Source organism: Phyllostomus hastatus, unplaced genomic scaffold, assembly GCF_019186645.2.
Source record: "Phyllostomus hastatus isolate PE091 unplaced genomic scaffold, TTU_PhHast_1.1 phas_scaffold_345, whole genome shotgun sequence".
NCBI classification, from domain to species: Eukaryota; Metazoa; Chordata; class Mammalia; order Chiroptera; family Phyllostomidae; genus Phyllostomus; species Phyllostomus hastatus.
In genome coordinates, this window is record NW_025334024.1 from 14,457,348 (window position 1) to 14,484,351 (window position 27,004).

A 27,004-nucleotide genomic window follows, 5' to 3' on the forward strand; every position below is an offset into this window, starting at 1 on the left:
ATCTCACTCCCTCGGAGCTGAAAAGCAAACACAGTGTAACCCAGTGCGGCATTAGCTTCCTCATAGGACCAAAGAGTCCATCCTCTTCCTTCAGTGCTGAGCGCAAGATGAATTGGGATGAGGTTGCAGAGGTGAGAATTCTGGTTTCAAAATCCACTATTCTTTCCCCCGGCATGGAGAGGGGAACTTTTATTACTTTTTTTTTTTCAAACTCTCAAACTGCTCTGGAATTCTAAAGCTTCCTTTGTAAGCTTGAGCTAAGGAGTCCTTGTAAAGTATTTTAAAAAATGAAATCACTCACTCATTCCTCTTTCTCCCTAGTAACACAACAGCCCTGCTGTCGTACGAAATGCTACATCTAGTGCATCTAGTGATGAAAAAACTTCCGGGGTTCATATCCTTTTCACCCCAGACGACTGGCATTTGTATTAGATCAGATCTGTCTAGACCCGGACACTGGCCACCTGCAGCTCCCTAGCTCCTTCTCTAAGAGAAAGCCATGCCACTCTTACAACAGATGCTGTTAACACCCACTTACCTTCCATTTCCCTGGGTGATGTGGGGACTGCTCCTACGACTTGCCCAGGCTGACAGGCCCCCTCCTAGCTGGACCTCAGACATTAAAGTGTCAATCCACATCAAGACGTGGTACTTAAGTCTTCACACAGTTTCTACAGACACACGGTTGTGCAAGTTCTCCATCGGCCTGCTGGGTGAGGGTTGACTCGAGGCCAGGCAGTCAGGTTTTCTCAAGCTTTTTCTCTCTGAACAACTTCAAAAGGGCCAGAGTCTCAAAATCAAGTTCCACATCAGTTCTGTCACCAGCATACATTGTAGCCATGAGTAAATGAGGTGGTTTGGGTACCAAGCGAGAGAAGGCACCGTGGTTTTCTGCTTTGAAGACTTTACTAAACTTTGACTTAAATGCTAGGAGAGATGTCACAGTCTTGAAAACATTATTTAAAAAATCAATTACTGGTCACTGTAGGCCACCATGACATCACATTAGTGAAATGCAAGTAGATGCCCTCCAGAGGCAAGCCACAGTTTACACAGTGCCTAGAAATTTGGGTTTCTACTGGCATTGAAATGGAAATGACTTGAAGGATGACAACCTATGCTGGTTTTCCCAATAAAGACAAAATGAACTGGAAACAGTGTAGACCTCTTACACAGTTAAGTAAATAATGCCATAGCCACTCCACTGGGTAGTAGAAGACATTAAAAATGAAAGCTACGAAGCAATATGGAAGTCTCTGAGAATGTAAATCAGAAAGAAAAGGTAAAACGTGTCACACTGGGATACAGTTATATAAAAGACTAGAAGATGATGTATGCAGGTGATAGCGTCATGGACTACTTCCCTATTTTCTAAGTTTGTTACTTGTTACCTAGTTCTACTTTTTAAAAATATTTTGTTTAGTTATTTTTTAAGAGAGAGAGGGGAAGGGAGGGAGAATGAAAGGGTGAGAAACATTGATGAGTGAGAGAAACATCGACATCAACTGATTCCTCTCTTGTGCCCCCATCCGGGAACCTGGCTCACAACCCAGGCATGTGCCCTGACCAGGAATCAAATGACGACCTTTACATCTCAGGACAATGCCCGACCCACTGAGCCACACTAGCCAGGACTATTACTTACTTACCTACTTATTTATTTATTTATTTATTTATTTATTTTTAGAGAGAGAAAGAGAGAAACATCAATGTGCAGTTGCTGGGGGTCATGGCCTGCAACCCAGGCATGTACCCTGACTGGGAATCGAACCTGCGATGCTTTGGTTCGCAGCCCGCGCTCAATCCACTGAGCTACGCCAGCCAGGGCAGGACTATTATTTTTAATATTATGATTAAAATTTCAGAACCGTCCAACCTTTTGGTGTCTTTGGACCACACTGGAAGAAAAGTTGTCTTGAGCCACACTTTAAATACATTGTGACACGTAAGCACAAAACAATCTCATCACATTTTAAGCAAATTTATGATTTTATGTTGGGCCGCATTCACAGCCATCCTGGGTCACATGTGCCCCATGGGTTGGACACCCCTGAATTAAATAGCTTAACATTTAAATTCAACTGTCTGTGCCTGATATTTGGATCCATACTGTGTAAAACATCAGGTGGTATTTTTTACTTTGCTGGTTAAAGCAATTTTTCTCATTTTGGCAGCTATGTCATTCGAAAGTATGTGTTAAATCCCAATGAATCTTCCACAGACAACATGCTGGGCTCCTGGCACTTCAAAGGGGATAAAAATGTGGCAAGGAACCACGTGAGTGCATGTACTATAGATTACATACTCCATAAAGCCAGGCAAGTGGTATTTGTGACAGTGGAATGCTGGGTCAAACCCCTACCAGAACTTGACAGGATGTGAGCTGTGGATTCCTTGCCACTCACACTTTACACGGAGTGAAAAAGCACTTGCTCAACTTGTTAGGAGTTAGGGTTGCCTTATCCAACGCACTGATGGGCACAGAAGGGACGGGCCCGTCCTTGCCTTGGAGTACAGAAAACTCCAGGTTGGCTTCCTGGGCTGAGAGCCACCGTTTCCCCTAAAACTACAGCTGACGAAGACGACAGGCAGACCTGCTTCGTGACCTCATTCTCTTAGGTTCCTCCACGTTCTAGGAGAAAGAATTTCATTTCAAAGGGAAATACAGTAGTCAACTCATGGCTTCCTCAGGAGTGAAAAAACCATTTCTGCACAGAAATACCAAGTTCCAGATATCTTTTGTTTTTAACATATTTGTTTGAGAAGTGTTTAACCTCTAAAAATATTTATTTAGGATGTTACCCCTCCTCACATACTAATTAGAGGGAGTAGGGAAGGAAAGAGGGCCAATCTAAATTCATGCAAATTCTGTTTGCAATTTTCAAGAAATGGTTTCATTGTGCTCTAAGCACATAGAATAATGTGCTTACTAAACAAGCCTACTTTAAAGAATAAGGAAGAAGAGAATAATTTAGGGGTCTTAGAAAGTGGCCAAGTGTGGTAGAATCACAGCCCTGTAACTTCACCTGATAAACCACTCTTCCTAGAAGGAATTCTCATCCAATGCAGATCTCCACTAAAAAATTAACATCTGCGTCACTGAAATCTTGGCAACAGAAAACTTCCAAGTTGTCCTCGTAATAGCACAGACGGCCAGTGGACTTAATGCCAACACAGGCCTCACTTCTCATCTGTTGACCGAGTCTGTACAACTCTGAAGGCAGGTTAGACATGGGGCTACTGCTTCATGAAAAAGAAACCTGAAAATGGAAACAAAGTAGAAGTGGGAGCTTTAGGTGCCCAGTTTTTAGCTTTCCCTAATCATTAGCCAAGACATTGAATTGCCCTCCAAGAACACCACAAGCCCTGGTAGATTCAGCTTGTTTCATGGGCAGGTGTTCTCATGACTCAGCACACGGATGGTGCACTGTGGGCACGGTGGGCCTCCTGCGCCAGCCTCCCTCTGGGCAGAGACCTCCCTCGGGGAGATCCTGGGGACGTGCTGAGCTGTCCCAGTTGCTAGGAAATTTCTTCTGTATTTCCTCTCTTCATGGTGGAGTGGCACTTGGAGCAGGGATTCACTCAAGTGCGGAACCTCTTCCTTTTGGGGGCTCCGAGGTGAGCCCACTGAGGGCCTGAGATGCTGCCTGATATTTAATCCTTGTGGAGAGGCCAAGAGCAGCCCCCCCACCCCCACTTTTCAACCATCAGACTCTTAGCTAAAGCACCACTGACAGCCCCTCCATCTAAACTTCCATCTCCCAAACCAGCAACATAATGGAGGAGCCAATTAAATGATTATTAATTCATGCTACTTTCCGTAAGCCAGAGGTTCTCATCGCCTTGTGTCCGTAAACCAGCTTGCCACCTGCCCCAGAAATTTACAGCAATCTTTGATCCATCTCCATTGGCTAAGGAGGAAAAAATTCATACAACTCCATACATGATATCTGAGTTGGGATAACTACCCCAGCACACTAGACATGGAAGCTTCACTGGGTCTGAAAATTGTCCTCCAACTCATAATAATAGTGAAATGAAAGGTGTAGTGTGCTCCTTCCACAGCCCGTCTCCCTCAGCTTCCCAGGGGCCTCAGACTCCTTGCGGACAGCAGAGATGCCTTGTTCTCAGAGGGTCATCTGTGGCTGGACTTTGTGATCTTCATACTGCCGTTGAAAGTGGAGCTGCTCTTGGCATTTGTTGCAGTGCCCTCCCCAGAGGCGAGGCTAGGATTTCCTCCTGCATCTTCCGTGGAGCAACTGTACTTGATAAGCGGCCACAGTGCTGGCTAAATTCTCTTCCTCCCCCAACACAGAGGCCAGCTTTGCTGCCAACTTGGTCTTTAAACATGCAGGGTGTCCTTCTGCCTCCCATCAGGCCCTTAGAGATGTTTCAAAGAGGAATCTGGGAACTCGTGGGAAGCAGCGGCAGGCATGCGCTGTCCGCCCGGCGGGTGGTCTTCTCGCCCTGGACGAAAAGCAGCCGGGGCTCCCCCTTCCCAGCACAGTGTGCAGTCCGCCTCTCAGGGCAGCCAGTGAGGTGAGGAACCGTCTGTGAAGAGCAGAGTTCCATTCTCAGTACCTGCAAGCTATGCTGCGCCTGTGTATTTCTAGAAAGCATTTTGAAGTACAACCACCTACTCAAAAAGCAGAAGAATATGCCTAGCTATGTGGAGCAAGACATACGGTTCTCACCAGCTTTCCAGACATGTCTTCCTGTTTTGATTTCAAAGAAAACCAAGTTCTACTGCAGACGGCGGTAACTGGCCCTCCGGGCAGCGCCTCCCTGTTCTTCTCCTCCACGTCAAAGGTGACTGCACAGGCCAGCGCTTTGAAAATTCAGAAGCTCTGAGGTGGCGTTGTTATTGTTTTCTGCTTTGTATTTGGAAATATTTATAGAGTCAAAGGAAGTTGTAAAAATAGTACATAGAGGTCCTGTATCCCCTTCAGCCAGGTGTTAACTTTTTAAGCAGTGTTTGGACAAAGACTTCTAGGCCTCCGACCATTGTTCACTGTGGCTCTACTTCTCTGAGCAGCTGTCTCCCACTCCTAGTCCTGCCGTCCAGGGTTACAACTGCCAGACCCAGGCCTTGTGCTCCTAGGCACTTCCCCTGTCAGCTCGACCTCTTGCACCTAGCATGGGCTGCGGACTCTAGCTTACAGGAAATATAGGTCTCCAGGCCTCCTGCATGTCACGGAGATCCCAGCCCTAAGATTCTCAAACTCAAGTGCAGTCAGAAATCCCCTGCAGGGCTTGTTAAAACACAGATCATGGGCCACTCCCTAGAATAGAATCTGCATTTCTAGTGAGTGCCTAGGTGGTGTCCTGGTCCAGGGACCACACTCTGAGAACCTCTGTCAGAGCCAAAGCTTTCTGTAACTGGTAGGGACCAAATCACTTAGTGGTTGGACTAGAATTAAATAAGGAGGCCTGGCAGGTATGGGCAGATCTGTCCGTCCACTTTCAAATGATTCTTGTCAACACAACATTCTTACCCCTACACTCAGGGACAAAAGCCAGACCTGGTCTCAAAGGTAGATGTTTCTCTCTCAGGCCAAATGTCCTGTAGGGAACCTGCCAAACCTAAAACAAACACAGACACGGTTCAAAGAAATCCAGAAGGAATAACCCTCACCTGTTCTCTCTCCAGAATAACAACAGGCTGCCTTACTTACGGAACTCTTGGTTTCTCCACATGTCTAAGGGGACCTCTGTGAAAAGAGGGCAAATACCTACAAGCTCTTCCCGCTTTGCAGAAGGAGAAGTGCCTTTTCAGTGCTGTCTTCCCATGTCTTGGCACCTGCAGGCCATCGCAGCCTGTGCTTTAGCCCTGGGAAGGATGCAGAGATGCACACTAGCCCCTGCGGGCACTCAGCAGCTGCTTGGGAGTGGGGGGCCATGCCATGCTTGGGGCCTCTGCTCTCCAGGCTGCAGCCTCAAGGTGGAGTGGCGGGGCCATGCTGACTGGTGGCTCCAGCTGCCTGCTCTGCATCTTTGGGGAGAAAAGAGTGCTAAGCCCTACATCAGAGGCATCAATCTGTTGCACTAATTCCTTGTTGAAATATGCATAAGGCTGCTTAACTACACTGATTTGAGCTCCCAAAAAGCTGTCCCACAATTCAATTTCAAGATACCTTGCTCCCTCTGTGTCAGGTTTCTGAATGAGCCACCAGTCAAAACAGAGCCACCAGCCACCACCTCATTGAGACCAGCATCGGCTGATGGTCTCTTGAATAACTTCTAGACATTGGGCTGCCACCACAAGGCCAGTTTGTGCCAGGAGCTGGGTGCCAAAAGGGGCCAAGGCCTGACTTCTCACTTTGAGGTATCAAGGCAGCCTGCCCGCCTTGGGCCTCTTGTCAGTTCTCCCCACGCATCCACTCTTCCCCGGGCAGAGCCTGCTGAGCTGTGTGACTGTCTGCGGCTGCATTCACAGTGCGCTGTGAGCATGCTTAGCCCCGCGGTGTGCTGGGGGGTGGGGGGTGGTGGTGGTGGTGCACCAGGGCCTGCATTCTCTCTCCACCCTTTGGCTTAGTTACAAGATTGTGACAATTGTGGACTTGGAGAACACCAGAATGGGAGGGACCTTGGAGACACTTGAACTGACAGAAGAAAAAGTCCAGAGGTGCCAGATGTAGGTCAAAAAAGGGGGCAAGGCAGGTCATTCTGGGACCAGGCCAAAGTTAATCAACAGAAGCTCGTCCAGTTCCCATTGAATCAAACATTAATTAGGTTAGTTAGGATCTCTGAGCCTTAACACAGGGCAGGTTCCCAGAGATTGGAATGTACTCTTCTAGTTTTTTTCTCCATTCTACATCTATCTTTCTAAGGAACTTACTGAATTTTAAGAGTGAAACTGAACTTGTGAAAACAAACATAAAATCTGGGTCCAGCATGGTGACAAGGCACACAGAACTCTGAACTTAACTTCACAGTGCCCTTAACACTGCCCATAACAAACCCACTTTCCCCACGGTCCACCCAGGACCTCTCTTCTCTAGTCCGGAGTGTGGGACGGTATCTGAGGAGGAAAGACATCTCAGGCCTCCCTGAGGCTGGAAAATGGGAGTGCCTCTCCACTCTTCTGGAGGTTTAATGCTACCAAAAGACAGTAAATATCTCCTTTTGGAATTGTGTGCAGTATAGAGAGCAGGAAACCCCACACTGAGCCATGTTTGCATTGATGTTTCTCTCCGTCTCCACTGAGTCTATGCACAGTTTGCTCAGAGCGCCCCAGGGGCCTAGGACAAGTGATCTGTGTGTGGGCGGGAGGGGGGCGGTGGCTGTGCGCTAGCGCACCTTTAGGGACGCCTCAAGAACTGATGTTTTCACATGTGGTTCTCCTATGGCCAGGTTCTCTCTGTACAAAGGCATCAGTGCCCCTGGCTAACCCACAAAGCACAGGGGTTTGCAGTGTGGCCACAACTTGATTCAGATCCTGGCTGTGTGACCTCAAGCATTTTACTTGACTACACTGAGCTCTCCCTTTCCTCACCTGTCAGTGGGGAAACAGTATCTACCCACTGGGTTTCTGTGAGGCTAGCAAGAGAGATCAGGCAGATGAAGCCTACCACAGAGCCGAGCGCATGGTGAAAGCCCAAACATTTGTTGCTGGGTTTCATTTTTAGAACGATCTCTGGAAAATAATATGGGCCCACGTGTGGCCATATAACCACAGGGCGAGGGGAGAGGCCTGGTTTTAAAGACAAACACAGACACCCTAGGTTTGCCTTTCCTCTATATCAACATGGAGTGATCCTACTAACCCATGGGTTTTAGGTCTAAAAAGCAGAAACTAGAGTAAGTTGGACTTGGCAGTGTTTGTGGTTACACTGTTCTACTAAGTGACTGTTAATGAAACATTCAAACAGCATTAAGCACTTTCTAGGTGCTGGAGACTACAGGAATGAATGAGTGTGGGGTTGGGGAGAGATGAACAAGCAAAGCACAGAAGATGTTGAAGGCAGTGAAAACACTCTGTATGACACTATAAAGATGGACACCTGTCATTATGCATTTGTCCAGACCCACAGAACGTACAATACCCTGAGTGAACTTGAATGTAAACTAAGGACGTCGGGGGTTATGATGTGTCCATGTAGGTTCGCCATTGGTAAAAAATGTACATTCTGGTGAGTGAAGATGAGCATGGGGAAGACTATGCATGTCTGGGGGCAGAGGGCAACGGGAAATCTCTATCTTCCTCTCAATGTCTCTGTAAAACTAAAACTGTTCTAAAAAAAAATAACAAAGTCTTCCCTTCCAAAAAAAAAAAAAGTGAATGAATGCCACACAGCCCTGACCATAAAGAGTTGACAACTCTGACAACTAGAGAAACAGGATTTTCATGTTTTCCTCTCCAGACGTATGATAGGAGAAAACTACTACCATGCTATGTGTTCTTCAGCTTACAATCCGGGGACTGTACCAGTGATGCAGAAGGTAAATTGGGGTTTGATCACAAATCCGACATCTGGGAGTTCCCATCTCTGAGTCCTAGTCCTCTGGCCTTCAGAATAAAGACAGCGCTGGGCCCAGGAAGCATGTGAGCACCTGATGAGAAAGTGCTCTGCTCGCCCATGAGAAAGGCATCCTGGTGTCTTAAAAAAATCATGACCATGATTCTAATAGTAAAGGTGCTTCCCCCTTCAGCACAAAAGCTAAAACTGAAACAAAGTGAGGATTAATATGGCCCCTTTGCAAGAATAATATGCAAATCTATAAGGTATTTTCCATAGTGATGAAAAATGATGTGCTCCTTAATCTACATGTTCACAGCCTTCTATCTACACCGTGATGGTAATTCTCATGACGCTGTGGCATAGTTATGAAATTACACATGATGCCCTCCTCACTTTTCCGTGCATCCCGTATCTGCCTTAGATATCTTCACAGAAAACATCTGCTCAGTTGCTGTGGTCCCTTATCTCTCGTATGACTTACCGTATAAATTCTCGAAGCCCAGACCTCTGAATTACTGGAATTCAGGCCAGTCCAGATACGCACCACACCCTATATCTATTTCTGCTTCCCAACATAAAAATAGTTCAAATGGTTTGTTTTCTACTGTGAGACGGAATTCTGCCTGCAGTGACTTTAAGCAGCCAAGTTATACTGAAAGTGCCCTTGGAAAAAAAAAGATGATGGGGGTTGAGTGGGGGAGGGAAACAAGTGGACTCTGGAAAAGCTGACATAGCCACACAATTCCCATCTGTGTGCAAAAATGTAAAACCAAGACCAGTTTCCGTTGGCAAGAACAGGAACCACAAAGGGGCTGTGCAAGCCAGGCGCCCAGCATTCCCTTACACACACCCTTCTGCAAAGGGAATTTACTTTTGGGTGAGGAGGAACAATGGAACCAAGTGCTGGAAGGACACAGAATTAGGCCAGAATGATGTCTGTAGAGGCGTGGTTGTGGCGGATGGCCTGGTTTCCAGCCAACAGCAGGGCTGGATATGGGTAGCCATGCAAAGGCACCCACAAGAGTCTCCAGGGACTTCTCCATTGAAGTCCTCACCACACAGAGCTCTGGCTACAGAGTGACAGGTCTCAGGAACAGGGCTAGGTGAGAGCATGTAGTGCTCTGGTGTCCCGCCAGGAGAGGTGGGCTTGGTGCTGTCTCGGGGACCTATGTGGACTTGGCGAAGGCTCAAGATCCACGCTATCTCAGCCAGCCACAGACCGGGGAAATCCTTCAAAGTTACCAGCCTTCCTGACTTTGGAAGCTAATATTCTCCAAGATGCTGCAGTACTGTCCACTGTCTCTAATTAAATGTTAAGGAGTTCTAGAACTGCAAGAAACCATGTAGTCCAACCTACTATTTTACGGATTTGGAAAGTGAGGTCCAGAGACCTAAGGTCATGTGGCTAATTTTAGCAGCAGAGTCACGCCTCGAGCCCTGGGCTTCTGACCAGTAGCCCAGTGCTTTTCCTAACACACAACCCTTCCTCTCAGCATGTACCACCTTTTGTCTTTATGGATTCAAATTTTTTTAAGTATTTCCTTAGTCCCTTCCCACTCCCTGTCACAGATTACCTTTCAGGCACTGAGTTCCTCATACAAAGGCATCCCTGTTTATACAAAGCTGCGAACACCAGGGAGAAGAGGGAGACGGCTAGCAATAGATTTCCGCCAGGATGCGCCCGACCTGCTTTTTTTCAGCCTCAGTAATTAGAAAGGCAGCGGGCCTGTAGGAATTATTCAGATGCAGCAAGAGCGGTGCACTATACATTTATGTTAAACATGTCAAAGCCGATTGAAATCATGCCTGCCAGCACCACAGTCCATAAACACACTTTTCTCCAACAGCCGCCCAGACCTCGCCAGGCCGCCCAGACCTCCTCTAATAGCAATCTCCCATAGATTCAAATCAGGGACGCTCCGCTGCACTAATTGCTCTGTGTAAGGTGAGCATCGTGGATTTAAAAGTATATATTAAAATAAAATCCCTTCGGGCCATTCTCCTAGAAAAACAGCACTCAAACTATGATCCTAACTCAGAATTTTACAAAAATAGAAATATAGGCATCATTTATGGGTTTCTGAGGCATTATCATGGTGTTGGTTTAAGTTGGGCTATTCCCTCCATTTTTTTTGTTTGTTTTTAAAGCACCAATACCCCCTAGTCATCTTGTCTCAAATTAGCGTAACTAGACCCAGCCTAGTGCTCTGTAGCTGGAAACCATGGTGGCTCAGGATTTAAATAACCATCTTGCTGTGATTCTTTGCCAAGAGTTCAATTTTTCCCTTAATTATTGGTGATAAAGCATCACATTAATTGTATATCACTTAATTTATAGTAATTAATGATTGATTGAACAATCGCTGCATTAATTATTGTTCAGTTGCTGACACTGGGGGCTCTTCAATCTAGAATGCATGCTTTCAAATCCACACTGCTGAGAGAGAACGAGGGACCATTTCCACATCTCAAAACAGAAAACCACAGAGTTAGAAGGTGGAAATGGCTGTGCATTAGGGAGGAGGCTTTGCTTCAAAGGACCTTCCTGCACCCTCTGTTGGCCTGCAAGAGAGCGTTACGCTGGCCTTGAGTGGACGTGACCCTGAAATGTCTACCCAGGGCTTGTGCACGTGCTGCCACTCGCCACCGTGGAGCCAAGGCTGGCTGGTGGGTGTCCCTTGTACACATTTTACAAATGAGGACCCCCAAGGCTCGAGGAAGCCAAGCCTCTTGACTAAGGTTGTTCCCTTCATGGCTCTCCAAATCTAGAGAGTTCTTCCCACTTCACCGGTCTGCGTGCACTATGAGCACACCGCTGACTAACCACGAGGCGCGTTCGTCTTGAGCGTTCAGTGGTGGTGCAGTTGCTGCTGCCCGTGCAGTGCCAGGAGTGTGCTGCTGCCCATGCTCTGAAGGCGGGTAACAACCAGATCAACAATGCAACTGACAAATGCCAGCCTCGGAAGGTGGCTCAGCATGCTGTGAGAGTGTGGGCTCTGCCCCAGGTCGGAGCAGGGCCAGCATGCAAACTGCGACCTGTCTATGCACTTTTGGCAACCTGCTGGGGCCCCGGCACTGTTTACTTATCAGCAAAATGGCGGGGAAAGGGAGCTGGTTACTTACAGTACGTGTTTCATGGAGTGGGGGGTGAGAATCCAATGAAATAATGTCTATAGTCTATATAAAGTAATGCTTCCTAACTCTTTCTCACATCATGGCACACACAGAGAATGATGGCAAATTGGTAAAACAGACAAAGTTGCAACTCACCCAGCTTCAGCAGCCCCCAGCCCCACCAGGCCAACCTGAGGGCAGTGGGGCTCAGCACACCCGTGTGCCTGTGCCCATCCAGGGCAGGCCTGCTGAGAAGGGCAGGAGCAACACACATTTCTGTCAGCACGGAAAGCTCCACGGGACAGTGCAGGTCTCTAGGAATAGTGTTCTCCTGACTGTGGGCGGTCCCGAATCCCTGGGAGCAGCGGAACTCTGCCCAGTGCCCTGCACATGGGTAGAGACCCAGCCGCTGACCTTGGGACTGAGGCTGCTGTAACTCAAACCACTATCTTGCTTGCCTTGCTGCCACTTGAGGTAAAGGACCTGCCATCTCCATAAAAGAAGCCCCAAAAGGGTTACCAAGAGAAACCACAAAGGAAACGAAGAGTTCCATTCCAATGTGGAAATAACTAGCTAAAAATTTTTAGTAAAGAATATCCATTCCTGCACAAACCCCCAAACTACATAATCAATAGCTGAGAAAATGCCAATTATCCAGGCCCGTTTGAAATATTATTAATCTGCATCATGAGCGGCCACTAATCAACAGCACAAATTGTGAAATCACTATTTATTTATTTGCCAGGAGGAAGCACTCCCCATCACAGTTAATCAGAGAGGAACAGCTCAATTTAGGGAGTAAATGGAACAAACGCAGACATTTTTTATAAAATACTGAACATCCCAAAGAAAGCTCAGAAGAGTTGCTGGTACCCACATTGATTCCCAGATCAATCGACCAAGTTCCTTAAGAAAGCCTCTCATTACACACTCAGGCAGTATAGACAAAATTATGCTTCGGGTCAAAAGAGGATCATTTGCGGGAGTTGGGAAAGAATTTTCCCTTCTCTCTTTACTACAGCACAGTCGGTGAGGTGCACCTCTGAGGTATTTATTCATTCTCTCTCTGTCCGCCTCATCTCTGTCTCTTGGAGATAAAGATTCAGTGTGGCCCGCTGTCAGTATGAATGAAGGATAAAATGGAGTCTTATTAAAGATGTTCGTCTTTATGGTGCTCATCTGAAGTCTCCAAGGCTCAGGAACGGCCAGCATGTCCACACGCACCGTGAAGGCATGTCGCCCCTGAATTACAAACACCTCTAATGCAACTCACCTGAACCGCCCTCGGTAAAGCTTGCCCCTGAACCGGTGAAAGGGTTAGAGAGACGCGTACAAAGTGCCCTGCAGAGGGTCTGGCACCCAGCAGGAGCTTCGCGAATTGTTTTTGTTGTTCCCTTAGTGTCCTTAGCACACAGAATGCAGGAAACACACGCACCAAATATCATTTGAACGATCCCACTAAATCCTTATATATTGTTCCCTCTCAGCTTCTCAAAATTCCCAGAAGCCACATGCTGCCTGGCAGCTCTTACATTCCTACGGGAGAAGTTGAGGAGGAACTGCTACTATTGTAGTTTTCCTAATCTTACTTAACCATTAAAAACAACAATAACGACAACAACAAAACCTTCCTAGTTAGAGCTTACTATATGCCAGGCACTGCTCTAAGATTCCCATATTCAAATAATCCACACAGCTATCCCGTGGAAGCAGGTACAATTTTTAACCCTCGTCTCCTGAGGAAACCGAGGCATGGAGAGGGAAGGGTGCCCTGAGCAAGTTCACATGGCTAGCAGGTAGCAGAGGCAGGATCAGAAACTGGACACCCAAATCATGAAAACGAAGGACAGACAGTCTGAAAGGTCACTCTGTCTTTCAACTGTGTTTGTGAAATCCTCTTCCCTGCCCTGGGCAGAGAGTTTTAACTGCTGTTCGTTGGCAAAGTTTATTTAGATCGCACCTTAATAGTAGAGCAAAAACTGGGGTCTTGGTTCTTGAAAAACGACCCAGGATGACAGGACGATCCCTCCCCCACACTCAAGGCCTCTGAGCACAGATGTCCACACCCTACTTTCTGGTCCTACCTTGAGCATCGTCCCAGGGTGCTGGTGCTTGGCCCTACCCCTCAGCGTTATCTTGAGCTCAGGCCCTGGACACCCTGGAGCCCCGTGGCAAGGGGACAACAGGCAGCGTAGGCAGTGAAAGCCACCTTGCGCACCATCCATTCACCCAGCTGGAGTGACGCCCGTCTCCGCCCCCCAGGAAACACGGACGGCGGCACGTCACCTACTCTGCCCGTCCCTCCCAATATTGGGGAGCTGTTATCTGCCTCTTGAATTTCTCTTTTCCAGGCTGAATAGCCCCAATTCTTCAGCCTCTTCTCAGAGGCAATATTTCTCAGCCTTCAGTCATTTTCATTGCTCTCCTCTGGCCTCTCTCCAAGATTCTGTATCTTGTTTAAATAGTGAAGGCCAACACTGAACATGATTTAAGAACAGTCATGCCTGGAAAAGTAACAAAGGCCCAACCAATACAGATTCCAGAAGGTAAATATTTTCTCAAAAAAAAAATCAGAGTATTACAATATTAATAATGGAAGGCAGTAAGAATTAGGTTGACCAAATACAATAATTTCTGCTGCTTGTCATATCATTTCCTCTAGTTATTGTGGTTTCTGGGAGACTTATCTGTCCTGATAAGTCTTCTCAGAAACAATTTTGCTCCTCCTCAAAAAAAACCCTATGCTTTCCTTCTTGGTCTCATTTCTTCTTTCCCTCAATACAGAAATCTGATCATCATGAGAGATGGCCAGTCCCCTTCTCTCAACACAAGCTTTTCCAGAAATAGCACTTCCTTTCCTGACTTCTTCAATTTCTTCTGCTTTTGGAAAGACAGCCTCTTGCCTGGCTGCACTGCCTGCCTCCCCTTTGGGAACATGTCAGAGTGTGGGTGCTCACCCTGGGGATGGCATAAGGCACACAGAATATGCAGAGCCTGCCCAGGCCCTCAAATGCAGGACAAAGCCCACCCTTCACCACAGGCTCCTTAGGAGACTCAGGGGTGACCCTGATCAAGTTCCATGTGGCAAAACCGTCTGCTAGGCCTGGGAGTAGCTGCGACAGGGGCCTGGACCTTAAACGAAGGGAGAACCACATCCAGGGCAAATGACAGGGAGGAGCTGCTGAAGAAATGCAACCTCAGAAACGTGGAACCTCCCAACAGAGCTAGACACCTGCATGCTCAGTAAGCAAGGTGGTTTGGGGGCAAGTAAAAAAAAAAAAAAAAAACCACTTTAAAAATTCATTAACAGAATAGAAGGAGAATGAAGGTGACTACTCAAAAAAGCAAAAACAAACTTCTCCAACATGCACAGAGCCAACGGTTCTCCTGGCAGGTTTACAGTGTCCCTGCTCCCCGGCCTGTCAGCCTTGCTTCTCCGGGGCAGGGACATCAGGGGCTCCAGGGCAGCCACGCACACTACCTGTCCACTTGCCCTGGTCCTTCTCGCCTCCACCCTCTTGGTCTTTAGCGAGCTCCTCTGGGTCAGCAGCTGCTTCACTGGGCCCTTCAACATCTTCAATGGCTTCCTCTGAAATCGAAAAACAAAACACCAATGATTAAGAGCAGACAGAAGATGAAGATCTCTGGGCTCCTACACCAAAGAATTACCAACCACAGAACACAGACACCAGTGACTGTCCCTCCTCTCTACCCAGTGGCCCCTGCAAGGCTGCCTGCACTACGGCCACACCGAGGTCTGGGTGTAAGCAGTGGGGACTGTCCCCCACCCCCGCTCACTGGAGCAAGACTGACTTGCTCTAGACGTGTAGACATCAGGTATATTCCAGATGGATTCTGAACGCCTCATTTGAGCTTTTCTTACTGAAAAGCCAACCCTGCTGAAGAAGTAACTCCATCCAAATTCCTGAAGTTGCATGCAAGTCTTTCACACTTGAGAAAGCAAAATTTCACACTTGAAAGTACAAAAAAGGAGCTTCTTGCCTAGCTCCAACCCAGTGCGTCCTGGCATTGAACTAAACTAGACTCAGTCGTGGGCCCCCCATAGTCCTCAGAGTGCCTGTGCGTGTGCCAGACCGTGGCGGGAGGGGTTTTCTTATTTTGTCTTGTTTTGTTTAAGTCATTTTTTTAATACTCTGAAGAGTCATAAAATATCAGTGATATGATTTCATCAGTGTGAGGAGTTCTAGAAAATGTCATCTGTGGGCATACCAGGTGTCAGTGGCGAGAAGGAGAAGAAACTGTAGTAAAATCATATACTTTTCTTTTGAAGTCACTCCATTCTTCACCCACCACTGGTTTAAAACTAAGCAAGAAAATTTTCTCCAGCTCAACACATAATGCTTTAGTGAAGGTAGAAGAATGGTCATTTCCAACCATGGAATAAAATGCCACTTGCCCAAGTGAGGAGGAAGAGGGTGACCCAGATGTTAGGGTCCAATCCAGGCTGGTGGATTCGGGGTTCTTCCCAGTACCTCCTTGGGTCCCTCCAACTGCAACTCTACTTTTCAACATTTTAAGGTGCGACGCCCTCCAACCCTTCAGAAAAAAGCTTCTGTATTTTATCTCACAACAGAAGTAAAAGGAGTTCAGAGTATCTTGGCCTCAGAGGGGTTATACAAACACTTGAGGAAAAAAGTATCCATTTAGAGTCAGATTTTCCTAATTCTTCCTGAAGGACAATGGAAGTCCAAGGACTAAAAATTGAACTAGGGGCCAGAGAACATTCTTCCTTCATTATCACCAGCAGGGGATTTATGAGGTGGTCACGGGCAACTCGAACAAAGTAAGATACTGCTTGTTTCCACCTCCAACTAAGGGGACTCTACACATAATTTCAACATCTCCTTTTTGCCTCACTGTATGGTAAAGTTAACATCGTCTCCCCCACCCACCCTTAGTTCAAACAGAGAAAAATAAGGCAACCATGTTTTGAAGCTAATCAGATATACAGAGCCAGAGTGACACTATATTTCATTTAGTAGAGAAAAATATATACATATAGCAATAATAAGCAAGTTACACAGTGTGATATATTTACCATCTTAATTGTCTTCAGGCATGATGTTCAATGCATATTTTTAGGCATTTGATAAAATTGCTCAACACTATAATTATAAAATCCATCTTTGAACAGTGATACCAGCATTCAATCGATAGTATTACAATGGGTCTACCCAAAATACATAGGGTCTTTTAAAATATACTCATTTGCCCCAATACTTGCTGTATACAAAATATCTGTGGCACTGATACATTAATCAAATTTGATTTGCAAAGAGATGGCTCAATGGCCTCTCCTCTACAGTACACACACACACACAATCACAGGGACAGACACACAGAGAGGCTGACACCAACAAAATGCAAAGCACCCTAACATGGTGATGCATAGCGCCGCTCCTGCCCAGTATGTGGGCCACAGCCATTGCACAGGGTTAAGAACTCCTGTTTGGAAAGGCCCAAAGAACTGGGGTCAGCGGCAGAGTGACCATATCGATTCAGGAGACAGAGACTCTGGAGAATAAGCACATCCCTGATGCAGTGAGCCAGGAAGCCACACAGGGCTTTGCGAGTATTCCTGGAGCCCTCATTCTGTGAGCCTACTTGTCTTCTTTCCTCCTGCCCTACTGTAAGCAGAGAACAGACAACAGAGGTTAATTTAGGAACTTACTTTTCTCCCCCCCGCTCCTTTTCAATTTTAGAATCAAGTCTTTTTGAGTTCCTAAATTTAATACTAATATTTGTGGCTCACTCAACTAAAAGACTGTTACATGCTTGGCAGAAGAAGATATGATTAAGAAACTCCTGGACAATCCAGTGAGGGAGCCCAGTCCTCAACCCCAGCTAAAAAGTCAGGTCTCATTCAGCCAAGCAGGCACTTGCCTGCAGTTCCACGTGTGACCTACAGGTGTCGCCCTCTGCATGGCCAGCCCTAGAAGGGCAGCTAGCTGCAGGAGGCACACTGTCTGGGCTGCCTAACCTGAGCATGTGGAAGTAATATACGTCTTCAAGTGAACTGTCTGGTCCTGGGGAAATAAAATAGGACATTCATAAGAAGTTACACCATCTGTCTTTATACCATCATCATCAACAGCAAGAAGAAAAATAGCTTTTTAAAATGGATGAAAGCCCAGGCTGTCAGTAACCAGAAAACTGTGAGCTTTGAATACCAATAAAGGGAGAGAAATGATTAAAAAACAGAGATGCAAACTATGAATTCGTCTGGACAGCTCAGGCCCACAATGCTTTGCAGGCAGTGTACGTTTTACTGGTCCCAAAAGCCTAAAGCAACGCCACTCACTAAGACCCAGGCCTCAGGCACCCATGGGAAGGGCCTGATCTCCCTTGCACTGGAGACATGTGGGAACGGGGAATGCGATGCCCTCCAGCTCTGACACAGAGAGCTGCGGCTGCGCTCAGCTCCTGGAGCTGGCTAGCCAGCCCTCGTTCCTTTTAGGAATGCATATTTGATACCCATGTGCTGGTAAGACACAGAAACGAGAGAGGTTTTCCCCCATAGATCACAGACTGCATTTCCCCCCGTGAAGTCAGTGGCAACTGGCCAGGGTCATGATAGAAGTCATTTTTTTCCTATAATATCAGCTACTGACAGATGGTGGGAACAAGTAAAGACTTGATGGACCGACAGTCTGGGTTCATCTGGAAAATCCTGTCTTTCCCTCAGAAGACAGTTGCTTTCCTTCACCAAGACACACAAGTCGCCATGTCATTTTTATGCTGAAATAGACAAGTCAAAACCATCTTCTCCCTAAAGAGTTTGATGATATTTCCAAACACAACCAGAACGCACCAGGAATGCTTTCTCAAGGGCCGAGCCAGGACCTGGGTGAGAAGGTCATCACTGCTCCCTCTGTCCTGCCTGTGCTTGGCAGGAGGTAGCAGGCCCGGTGTATTCCACACAGAAGGTCTGTTGTTTCGAAGACTACAGAGGAGATTCCTTTAACCCCCTCCCCCGCAGAGGCCTACTGTGATAGGATACACCCCACAGGAGCCCTCAAACTAGGGCACCCCTCCTGTTTGGGTGTATTTTTATGTTGAGGGACTGGACAAATAGAAACCTTGAATAACTGTGAGGTCTTCTGGTATCCCTTCTTTCTGCCTTTAACTTACATGTAAAACTGGCTGAAGGCCTTTACAAAAAAATCTGTTTCCATCCCCACCTTCTTTTCACAACCCCTTCTCCCAGACAGTGCTCGTGCCAAACCCAGCCTGACCATGTCTCTTTCGTCTCCTGGTTAAGGGCAGAGCCCTCGGATGTAAGAATTTCAGCAGATAAATGCATTCTAAAGGGGAAGGGTTTCCCCTATGGCAGCTAAGGTTTTTGGGGTGATGATACCACAGGTCCAGAAGATATCCCTTCACTCAAGATGGTTTTGCTGATCACAAATGCAAACTGTTCTGTTCACAGCCTTATGTGTGTTGGCGAAGGTGCCTGCAAGATTTCCAGATCTGCGGTGAAGTCTGCTCCCAAAGCAGATGTGTGTGCCGACTGGCAACCCCATGGAGAGTTGCAACAATTTTTTGAGCAACCTGGAAATTGGTTTGCGGAAGGAGCACCAGGCAGAGGCAAAAACAGAGGTGGCATCATCGGTATAGTCAGCACTCCCACCGCCACGCACACTCCCTGAACGTGTTACCCAAGAAAACTTGCCAGCTGCTAAAAAACAATGCCGTTCGTCAGATAACTGGGGCCGAGTGCCATGTCCTTTGGGGGTATTTACAAATTGCTTACAGACTTGAAGGAAGGGGAGTCAATCAATGACAAATCAATGACTAGTCCCTCTGTTCCTAACTCTTAACAGGATAATGTAGATTAATTCAAACCTTCCCCCAAACCTGACAAAGCCCCCTTAATGCCTGGATGTGAAAGAAATTTGGAAATTCTTCTATCAGGGTGTCTGTACCCAAAGCTCTCAGGCAATCGAGTTACTTAAATAATATACCAATCTGGATCCCTGAAGAATGAAATTGTTCTTTCCTTTTTCTTTGGGGGGAACAATGTTTGAGGGTGGGGTTGAAATAAAGTGCGTTTGCCTGTCGGCAGGCTCAAGAGCTGAGAAACATTAGCTGTCATGAACCACAATCAAATCAGGTTTGAAATATTTAGCAGTGGCTTGGAAAATGCGGTGGTGCAGCTCTGACAGGCGAGATGTGCGCAGACACCCACTTTCCATTATAATGGAAATATCAGGCCTGTTCTGAATATGTATAACCCAGAAAAATGTATTGATTTTTCATTCCGCATTAAAAAAAATGCAATAGCCTGCAGCTGTCAAAAGCCTTTTGTTAAAAGCTCATCTTTCCTGGAATGAGGTTTACCAGAAACAAGTTTTAATTGTATATAGGACCTCTTCTTTGAAAAACAAAATAACCAATCTGCTTACTCTGAAGATAGGGTTAAAGCTTTTCCTTTCTCCATTTTCAACCTAATTAACCAAGGACAACCAGCAAAGCAGGCGGGAAAGACTGGCCCGGGCTGACCAGCAGGAGTGACACAGAGGGTAGCGGCCACTCTGTGGGGATCTCTGTGGTAGGCAGCAGAACGGACACCACGACTGGGTCTCTCCCCTCTCATGCCCATAACTCCTGCACAGCTGCTGGACTCCATGCCTCCGGACTCACGGAACCACACCGTGGTCAACCAGGGGTCTTCCTGTAGCGCAGGCTGGCACACACGGGGGCAAAAACTCCGGCGTGCCCAGTCCTCTTGGACGTCCTTTTGTTATCTGTAGGAAACCTCTAATGGCTGTATGTATTCTACAGAATATACATGCTTCATTTTGGAAGTACAGGTCAAATCAAAACCACAATATAAAAGATGGCTGCTGAGCTCTAGACCACTTATCTTGAGTAAGATCCCGTACATTAAAATTCTGTGACCATAGGAACTTGTGACAGGATGGGATCTGCAATGCTGACAGACAGACAGCTCTGTTGCTCCTGGTTCCCCACCCCAGGTCTTGTCTTTGCTCTCCAAGCCAGGGAGGAAGAAGAGGTGGATGGTGGTGATGCTTGTGGCTGTCCCCACGGGGGTGGGCCACTATGGCATTCTTCCTCCATGTGCCCTGGGCACAGTGACACCCAGATTCGGGGTGCAACAATCTGCTCTGCACACTTCCTCAAATGTATACGCCATCGTTTTATTCCATGGGGTCTTTTCAGCCCTGACAATGTGGCTGGAAACTGCCTGAGAGGTAGCTTCAGACGATTAGGTTTTCCAGGTGGGTAACACCCAGCCTCAGAAATTTTCCCTTAAATCAAGACAGTTCCGCTTATCTCAAATGCAAATTGTTCTCCTAACACACCTTACACTTAGCATGTTGGAAAAGGTGACTGTGTGTTCACGTGCATGCACATGGTATTAAGGACTTACAAATTTATCTGGAAGTTCTCTGTGGGTAATCATCTCAATATTATTTTTAATTGCTGGCAAACTCTGTCCATTCTGTTTTCTACATCTTATTAAGTTATAGAGTAATTGAGGGCAATGCCAAATCACAAGACGAAGAGCCAGGATCCAAATCCATGCTGGTAGCAGACACTCTGAGATACAACTATCATAGTCCAGGCAGGAAACCGTAACAGGGTAAAGGATGACGGTGGGGGTGTGGCAGTGGAACAGGCAGGGGCTCCAAGCCTGGAGCCCTCATTTATTCATCAGAAATGTAATCTTTTTCCATCTTCTCAGGATAAGATGCCACCTCCTCTCCAGTGGGGACACCAGAAGTCTGGTGCACTAGCAGAGCCCAAGGCATTTGGTGAGAAGTAGGCTCTCCCGTGGAAGATGGGAGGACTGGCCCCTGCCCTCCCGCTTGCCCAGGCCTCTCTCAAATCCCTCGCTCGCTGGGACCCCCGGCCCTGGGTCTAAAGGACAGGCTACAGGAAGGCAGAGGTAGGTTTCCCCCTCCTCTTTGGCATTTTCCATTTTCTCACCCATCTAAGTGCTCTGCCAGGTGGCGCCATCCTGCAGGGGACCCTCCCCTACCAGCCGGCCTGACCAGTCAGGGGTCCGCTGGGTGCTCCATAGGGGATTTTCCCATCCCAGCGGCTCTTCGTAAAAAAAAATGTGGTCAAGCCACTCAACAGTTGTTTTAAACGGAACTGCCTTCTCAAAGATGACGTTTATAAAAACGGGTTTCAGTCCGAGAGATAAGGGGGGTAAGCAGGACAGGAAGTTGAGGACGCGTAAGAGATCAGACACTCCCTTCCTCCAATGGCGAGTTCTTTTCACCTGGATCCTTTAAGTGATCATTTTACCACCATGAATTCCTTTTACCACTAGGTGTTCATTTACCAAATACACCTGGGGAAGCGGTGCCTGGAGTTTCTGGGCAGGGCCTGAAAGGCGGTGGAAGCTTGCCAACTTCCCACGGGGGCTGCTGGGCAAGGCTCTGCAGGCAAACCAGACACTGAAGGAATCTGGCCTCCTGGCTGCCCCACCCCCACCCACCCTTGCTTTGGCACTGGGCTCAAGGAATCAACACTCTGAAGGCAACTCCGGGTATTATTAAAATGACTAATTGGAGAATAGAGACCATTTATGCTTTTGTATATTTGAAGATCTTGCCACTGTTTATAGAAACAAGAAAAATGGGGACTGTGCAGCAAAAGGGAGCCTGGGAAGGCTGAGAGGGCTGCAGCCGGCATGCTCTGCCCCTGCTGGGTAAAGCCAGGTCGCCTGGACAAAAACGTACTCCTGGGGGAGCCTCTCCATTTGCTCTTGGCTTAACTTCACCTCTAACTTGAGCAATGACAGGAGAGAGCATTTGATGGGTCCAAAGTGGCCAGGCAGCCTGTGGAGGCCTCCGGGAGAGAAGTCCCCTCTTTGAGCTGTGCTCCTGGGCGAACGGCACAGACGCCAGAGCACAAAGTGAAAAATGCTGCCGTTGTGTGGCGAGGGACGGGTCCTGCCATTTTTCCTCTCCTGGGCAAGGCCATTTGGTCATTTGAACAGTTTGTCAAACCGGAGCTAGAATTAAGGGGGTGGGTGGGGGTCAGGGGAGGGAAAAAAAGGGAGGAAATGCCTCGAGCCAGTATTGCAACAAGTTCCATTTATCTGTGTTCTTAGCAAAAGCACCTGGGTTGCCCCCTGCAGAAATGCAGAAAGGATAAAAGCAAACCTGAGGTGACAAAGCACAAGGGAACTAAATATGTCACTGACTCGCCTGGTGGCTATTCACAGGAAGATTTTTTTTTCTCAATAACTGAAAGATGTGAGTTCCAGTTTGTAAAATACAAACCCGACCCTGAAATGGTTTCGGAATCCACGCTGAACAAGAAATCCAGCTCCGTCCCAGAACTCCGAGGTAAACTGAATTCAGCAGGGATTAGTCCCCTTGCATTTCCACAGAGCCGTGATTGTTGCTGTTACTTTCACACATGAAATGTAAAAAAAGGCAAATTCCCCGAGCATGTTTGTAGCGGAGCGTGATGTGATTGTGTTGTCATTTATGGGAAATAATCACAGGCCCATCTCTCCCCTTCCCCCCCATTTTCCAGTCCAAATAACCATGAAAAATTACACTTCAATGTCAGGGCGACGACAAAGGAGGCGCGCTCTCGGGGAGCTCAGCGGATTTGCAGGGGTTTTTCCTTTCTTTGGACAAAAACTACCTTCAATTGTACTTCATTTAAAATGTGATCTAACAAATGCATTTTGACAAGTCCCTTTCTCTTTTTCTCCTTTCTTTCAAACAGTATTTTGCACAGTTTAACCTCACACCAAACTGGAATGTTCTGGAAAGAAGAGGCATGTAAAATAGAAGGTCCTTGAAACCAAGAAGGGTGGTTTCTCCCTTCAGCCCTCCCCCCCTAAAAACAAAGTCGTGGAGGGAAATAATGACTGTAACTCAGTATGCTACTGGGAAAGGGCAGGAGAGGAGGGGACAGAGTAAATGGCAGTGTCTTAACCACGGAGTATCTGACAGGCCCAGGTGGACACGCCAAGGTTAGTACAAGGAGAAGGGTCTCGGTGGAGGCCCTCACAAGCTCACTCATCAGAATAAACGGTTTTGTGGAGCTGGACACATCCTCTGAAGAGTCTGGATGTGCACTCAGAACTGAGGGTCATGGCCAGGTGGGCGGCGGAGAAGGGAAGCCGCTCCGATGGGGAACCATTTCCCTCCTCGCCCCCTTCCCTGCTAGGGAGAGGGCATTTTTCAATCGAACAGATCTGCCTGGAAGCTTTTTCACATTCCAGGTGTGAGGCCCAGGCAGTCCCTACAAACATCTGCCTTTCAGTAACACCCTGCTTGGAATAAACACTGCCAGACTTCCCCGGTCAGGGGGGAGAAGACAAGACAGATAAACACCCATGAGTGACAGAAAGACTGTAAGAAAAAAAATGAACAGTTTCCATTAAAGAAGACTGGTATCACCTTCTGAGTCAAAACTGACTTGGCTTGTCAGGAAGAAAGGCTTAGTGCAAAAAAAAAATCTATGATATGTTTCCTAATTTATTTATTTTTAATTGGAAAATGTTGGAAACATATGGATAGAAAAAGTGGAGGCAGGCCTGTAAGTGTACTTAAGCATCTGTACACAAATGAAGGTGTGTGGGAAATGAACAGGATGTATCAGAAATGATATTAGATTATGGTGATTAGAACCTAATGGGCATAAGTGAAACCTTGTGGGCTGGTTCTTGTACCGGGAACGGGAACGTCAGGGCTGATGGATGCAATCTATACGGGAATGATAGTGAGGGAAGGCAAGGTGGAGAGCAGCCGAGCAAACCCACTGTGGCACCGTTTGACAATGTCGAAGGAAATGACAGGATATTTGGAGCACAGATATGCCAAAGAGCAAATTGAGAGGAAAAAAAACCTGAACGTTTTGTTTCAGGCCATTAAAACAAACAGCACACAACAGAAGAAAAGAAAACCATGACTCCAGGGGTCTGAGTCATGTGGCCACCTCAGCCAGGGACCCGAGTTCCCAGCCTGTCGGTGGCCTCGCTCTCATGCCCACAGTGTCTGAAGGGTTAAGAAAATAGCTTGACCCCTTGCAGCACAGAACGCATGCAGAATGTTAGTCTCCTCCCACCAGTGGACAGCAGAGCGAGGAGCAGACTGTAGATGAGCTGCGCTTTGCATGACCATGAGCCACTTACATGCACAGCTGGCACGACAAGCTGATTCATAAAAACAAAGCACAAACAAAGCCTTACGCTTTCCAAACCAAATCTGGGAAACAGACATCAGGCCAACTTCAGGCAACATGCACCCAGAAAAGCACTGTCTAAACTGCGCTTCGTTGGCCAGACCCAAGCATGCAAATGGCCACTGCAGACGGAACAGCACTGCACGCTCCAGAATGCAAGGTTGGAAATGCATTCTGCTCTGGAGGCGGCCCAGGACAGAGTCTCACACCTCCAAGCAAGCTGGGAAGCCTTCAGGTGCTAATCACGCAGACGGCCTGGTGAAGAGCCTACCTTTGCCGGAAAACTTATGGTCGCACCTGAGGCATTTCAGGGTGTGCCTATCTGTGTAAAGTCAGAAACTGGGCCATTCTCCAAAACCCTCAAGTCCCCAAATGCACTTCAGTCTGAAACAACCAGGCAGCACAAGTAACATGTTTCAGCTGACATTTCCTAGGAAATTGCAAAGAAAGTGAAGCAGGAAGCTGAGGTGCATCGAAAATCCAAAGGTTTACGTTGAGGAGCTTTGCTGCGTGAATGGGAGGTGAAGCAGATGGAGCTGCTGAACGGCCGTCACTTTTAGCAGGCACCTTGTGCAGCTGCTCTGCGTCCAAAGGGAGAAAGAAAATTCTTGGATCTTCTTCCTCCCTTTTAGGAACCTCCAAAGTTATGCCAGTGTTTGAATACAAAGCATCAGTATTTTTAAAAGTTGGATCCTGCCCAGTGAAATGTTCTTTTTCTGGGGTTTAACAAAATGCCGCAGCCACCACCACCACCAGGACCTGCTCCTTCACAGTGATTTTAGCTACGGAAGCCCCTCCTCAAAACTCCCAGAGCCACTACCTGTATTTCAGACTCAGCTTCAGGACTGTGTGCTCCGTTCAGCTTTTCCCCCTGTAAGGTGTTTCTCAGACCTAAAAACAGGCTGATACCCCTTAAAAACGAATACACCCCATCATAACCCCCCCCAAATTTACACTACGACACATCTCAAAGTACAAAAACACATGATCGTGATCATCAAGGCAAACAACTCAATAAACAAATGAAAATAATTCTGGGTGTTAACATCCTTCTGTGTGCATGTTGCAATTGAAGAAAGTACTAGAAATCCCAGACAGGGAAATCTTTAAGTCAGCATCCTCTCCAGACTTCCAAAAGTAGACAAATCTCTGAGTGAATATGGACCCAAGCAGAGAGAGAATACGGAAAGGAAACGTGCAACAAGTAAAACATTTTGCTTCGCTTCGTAAAGCCAAGATTTGTAGGGAGGAAGGGGGCCAAACAAGCCAAAGGTCTGAGTGAGAGGGAGCCAGAAGGCAGTGCGGCCAGGAAGATGAGCCCTCCCTCGTGATTACGGAGGAAAAAATGAATGATTCCTCAGGTGCCAAGCAGCACCTTTAAAGGTGAAGAGGAGAAGGAGAAAGGATTTAGACAGTGACCAATGAGAAACTTTGAAACAAAAAACACCTAGGTAAAAGTGCATCTTAAAATTAAATATATATTATAGCAGGAAAAAACATTAAAAAAAGCAAATCATTTCTGTCTGAAAGAGTCTGTGAACTGACTCACCTACTAAAAACTCTGGTGACAGGTCGGAAACAACAGGAGATGTTCCAAGGGAAAGCAAGTGACAGGAAACTGAGCCTTAAAGAGAAATCATTTGAGAATGTAGACGCAAGTAAGAAAAGATGAATGGGTTGATGTACTGCAAATCCAGCTGTGTAAAATTTAGCTACATATGACTAAGGTGGCAAAATCAGAAGTTTCTGCGCTTTAAAAAAATAACAAGGATATTTACAAACATGTAAATATAACACAGGGTAGTCCAAACAAGCTTAAGATGTAAGAGCATAAGCGAGAGTGAAACAGTCAGGAAGGAGAAACAACAGTTTGCAGAGACCTGGCCAGCAGGGGGATCTGCCTCTGTTCTGAGGGACTGGGGGCAGCTGATGACTGGCACCTCGGTTTCACAGACTAGGAGACGAGGGCCTAGAGCTGGGTAGCAGCTCCAAGACCACATGGTGAGGTGACCCACAGGAGGGTGAGTGGTGCTGGCCGTGGAGGGAACAAGCGGTCGTGGTGACTGACACACAGACAAGCACAAAAAGAAGCACCGGGCCATCTGAAACCAGGCCCCCTGCTCCCCAGACTCTGGCTCCTCTGGAATCTTCCTCAATGAGAGCTGCAATATTGAGGGAAAAACCAGTGTACCACGGCTGTTTAAAGCAGTGTCTACTTTTTCTTT

General features: G+C 47.1%; 1 protein-coding gene across 2 annotated transcripts in view; it reads right to left on the reverse strand.

Moving 5' to 3' along the window:
• Positions 1-27,004, reverse strand: part of ZFHX3 (zinc finger homeobox 3) — a 233,856-nt gene that overhangs the window by 29,600 nt on the left and 177,252 nt on the right. For both annotated transcript variants that reach the window (XM_045818414.1, XM_045818415.1), the window contains one exon: positions 15,058-15,165. In XM_045818414.1, the coding sequence (XP_045674370.1) occupies positions 15,058-15,165 (108 nt within the window). The remainder of the gene's footprint in view (positions 1-15,057; positions 15,166-27,004) is intronic.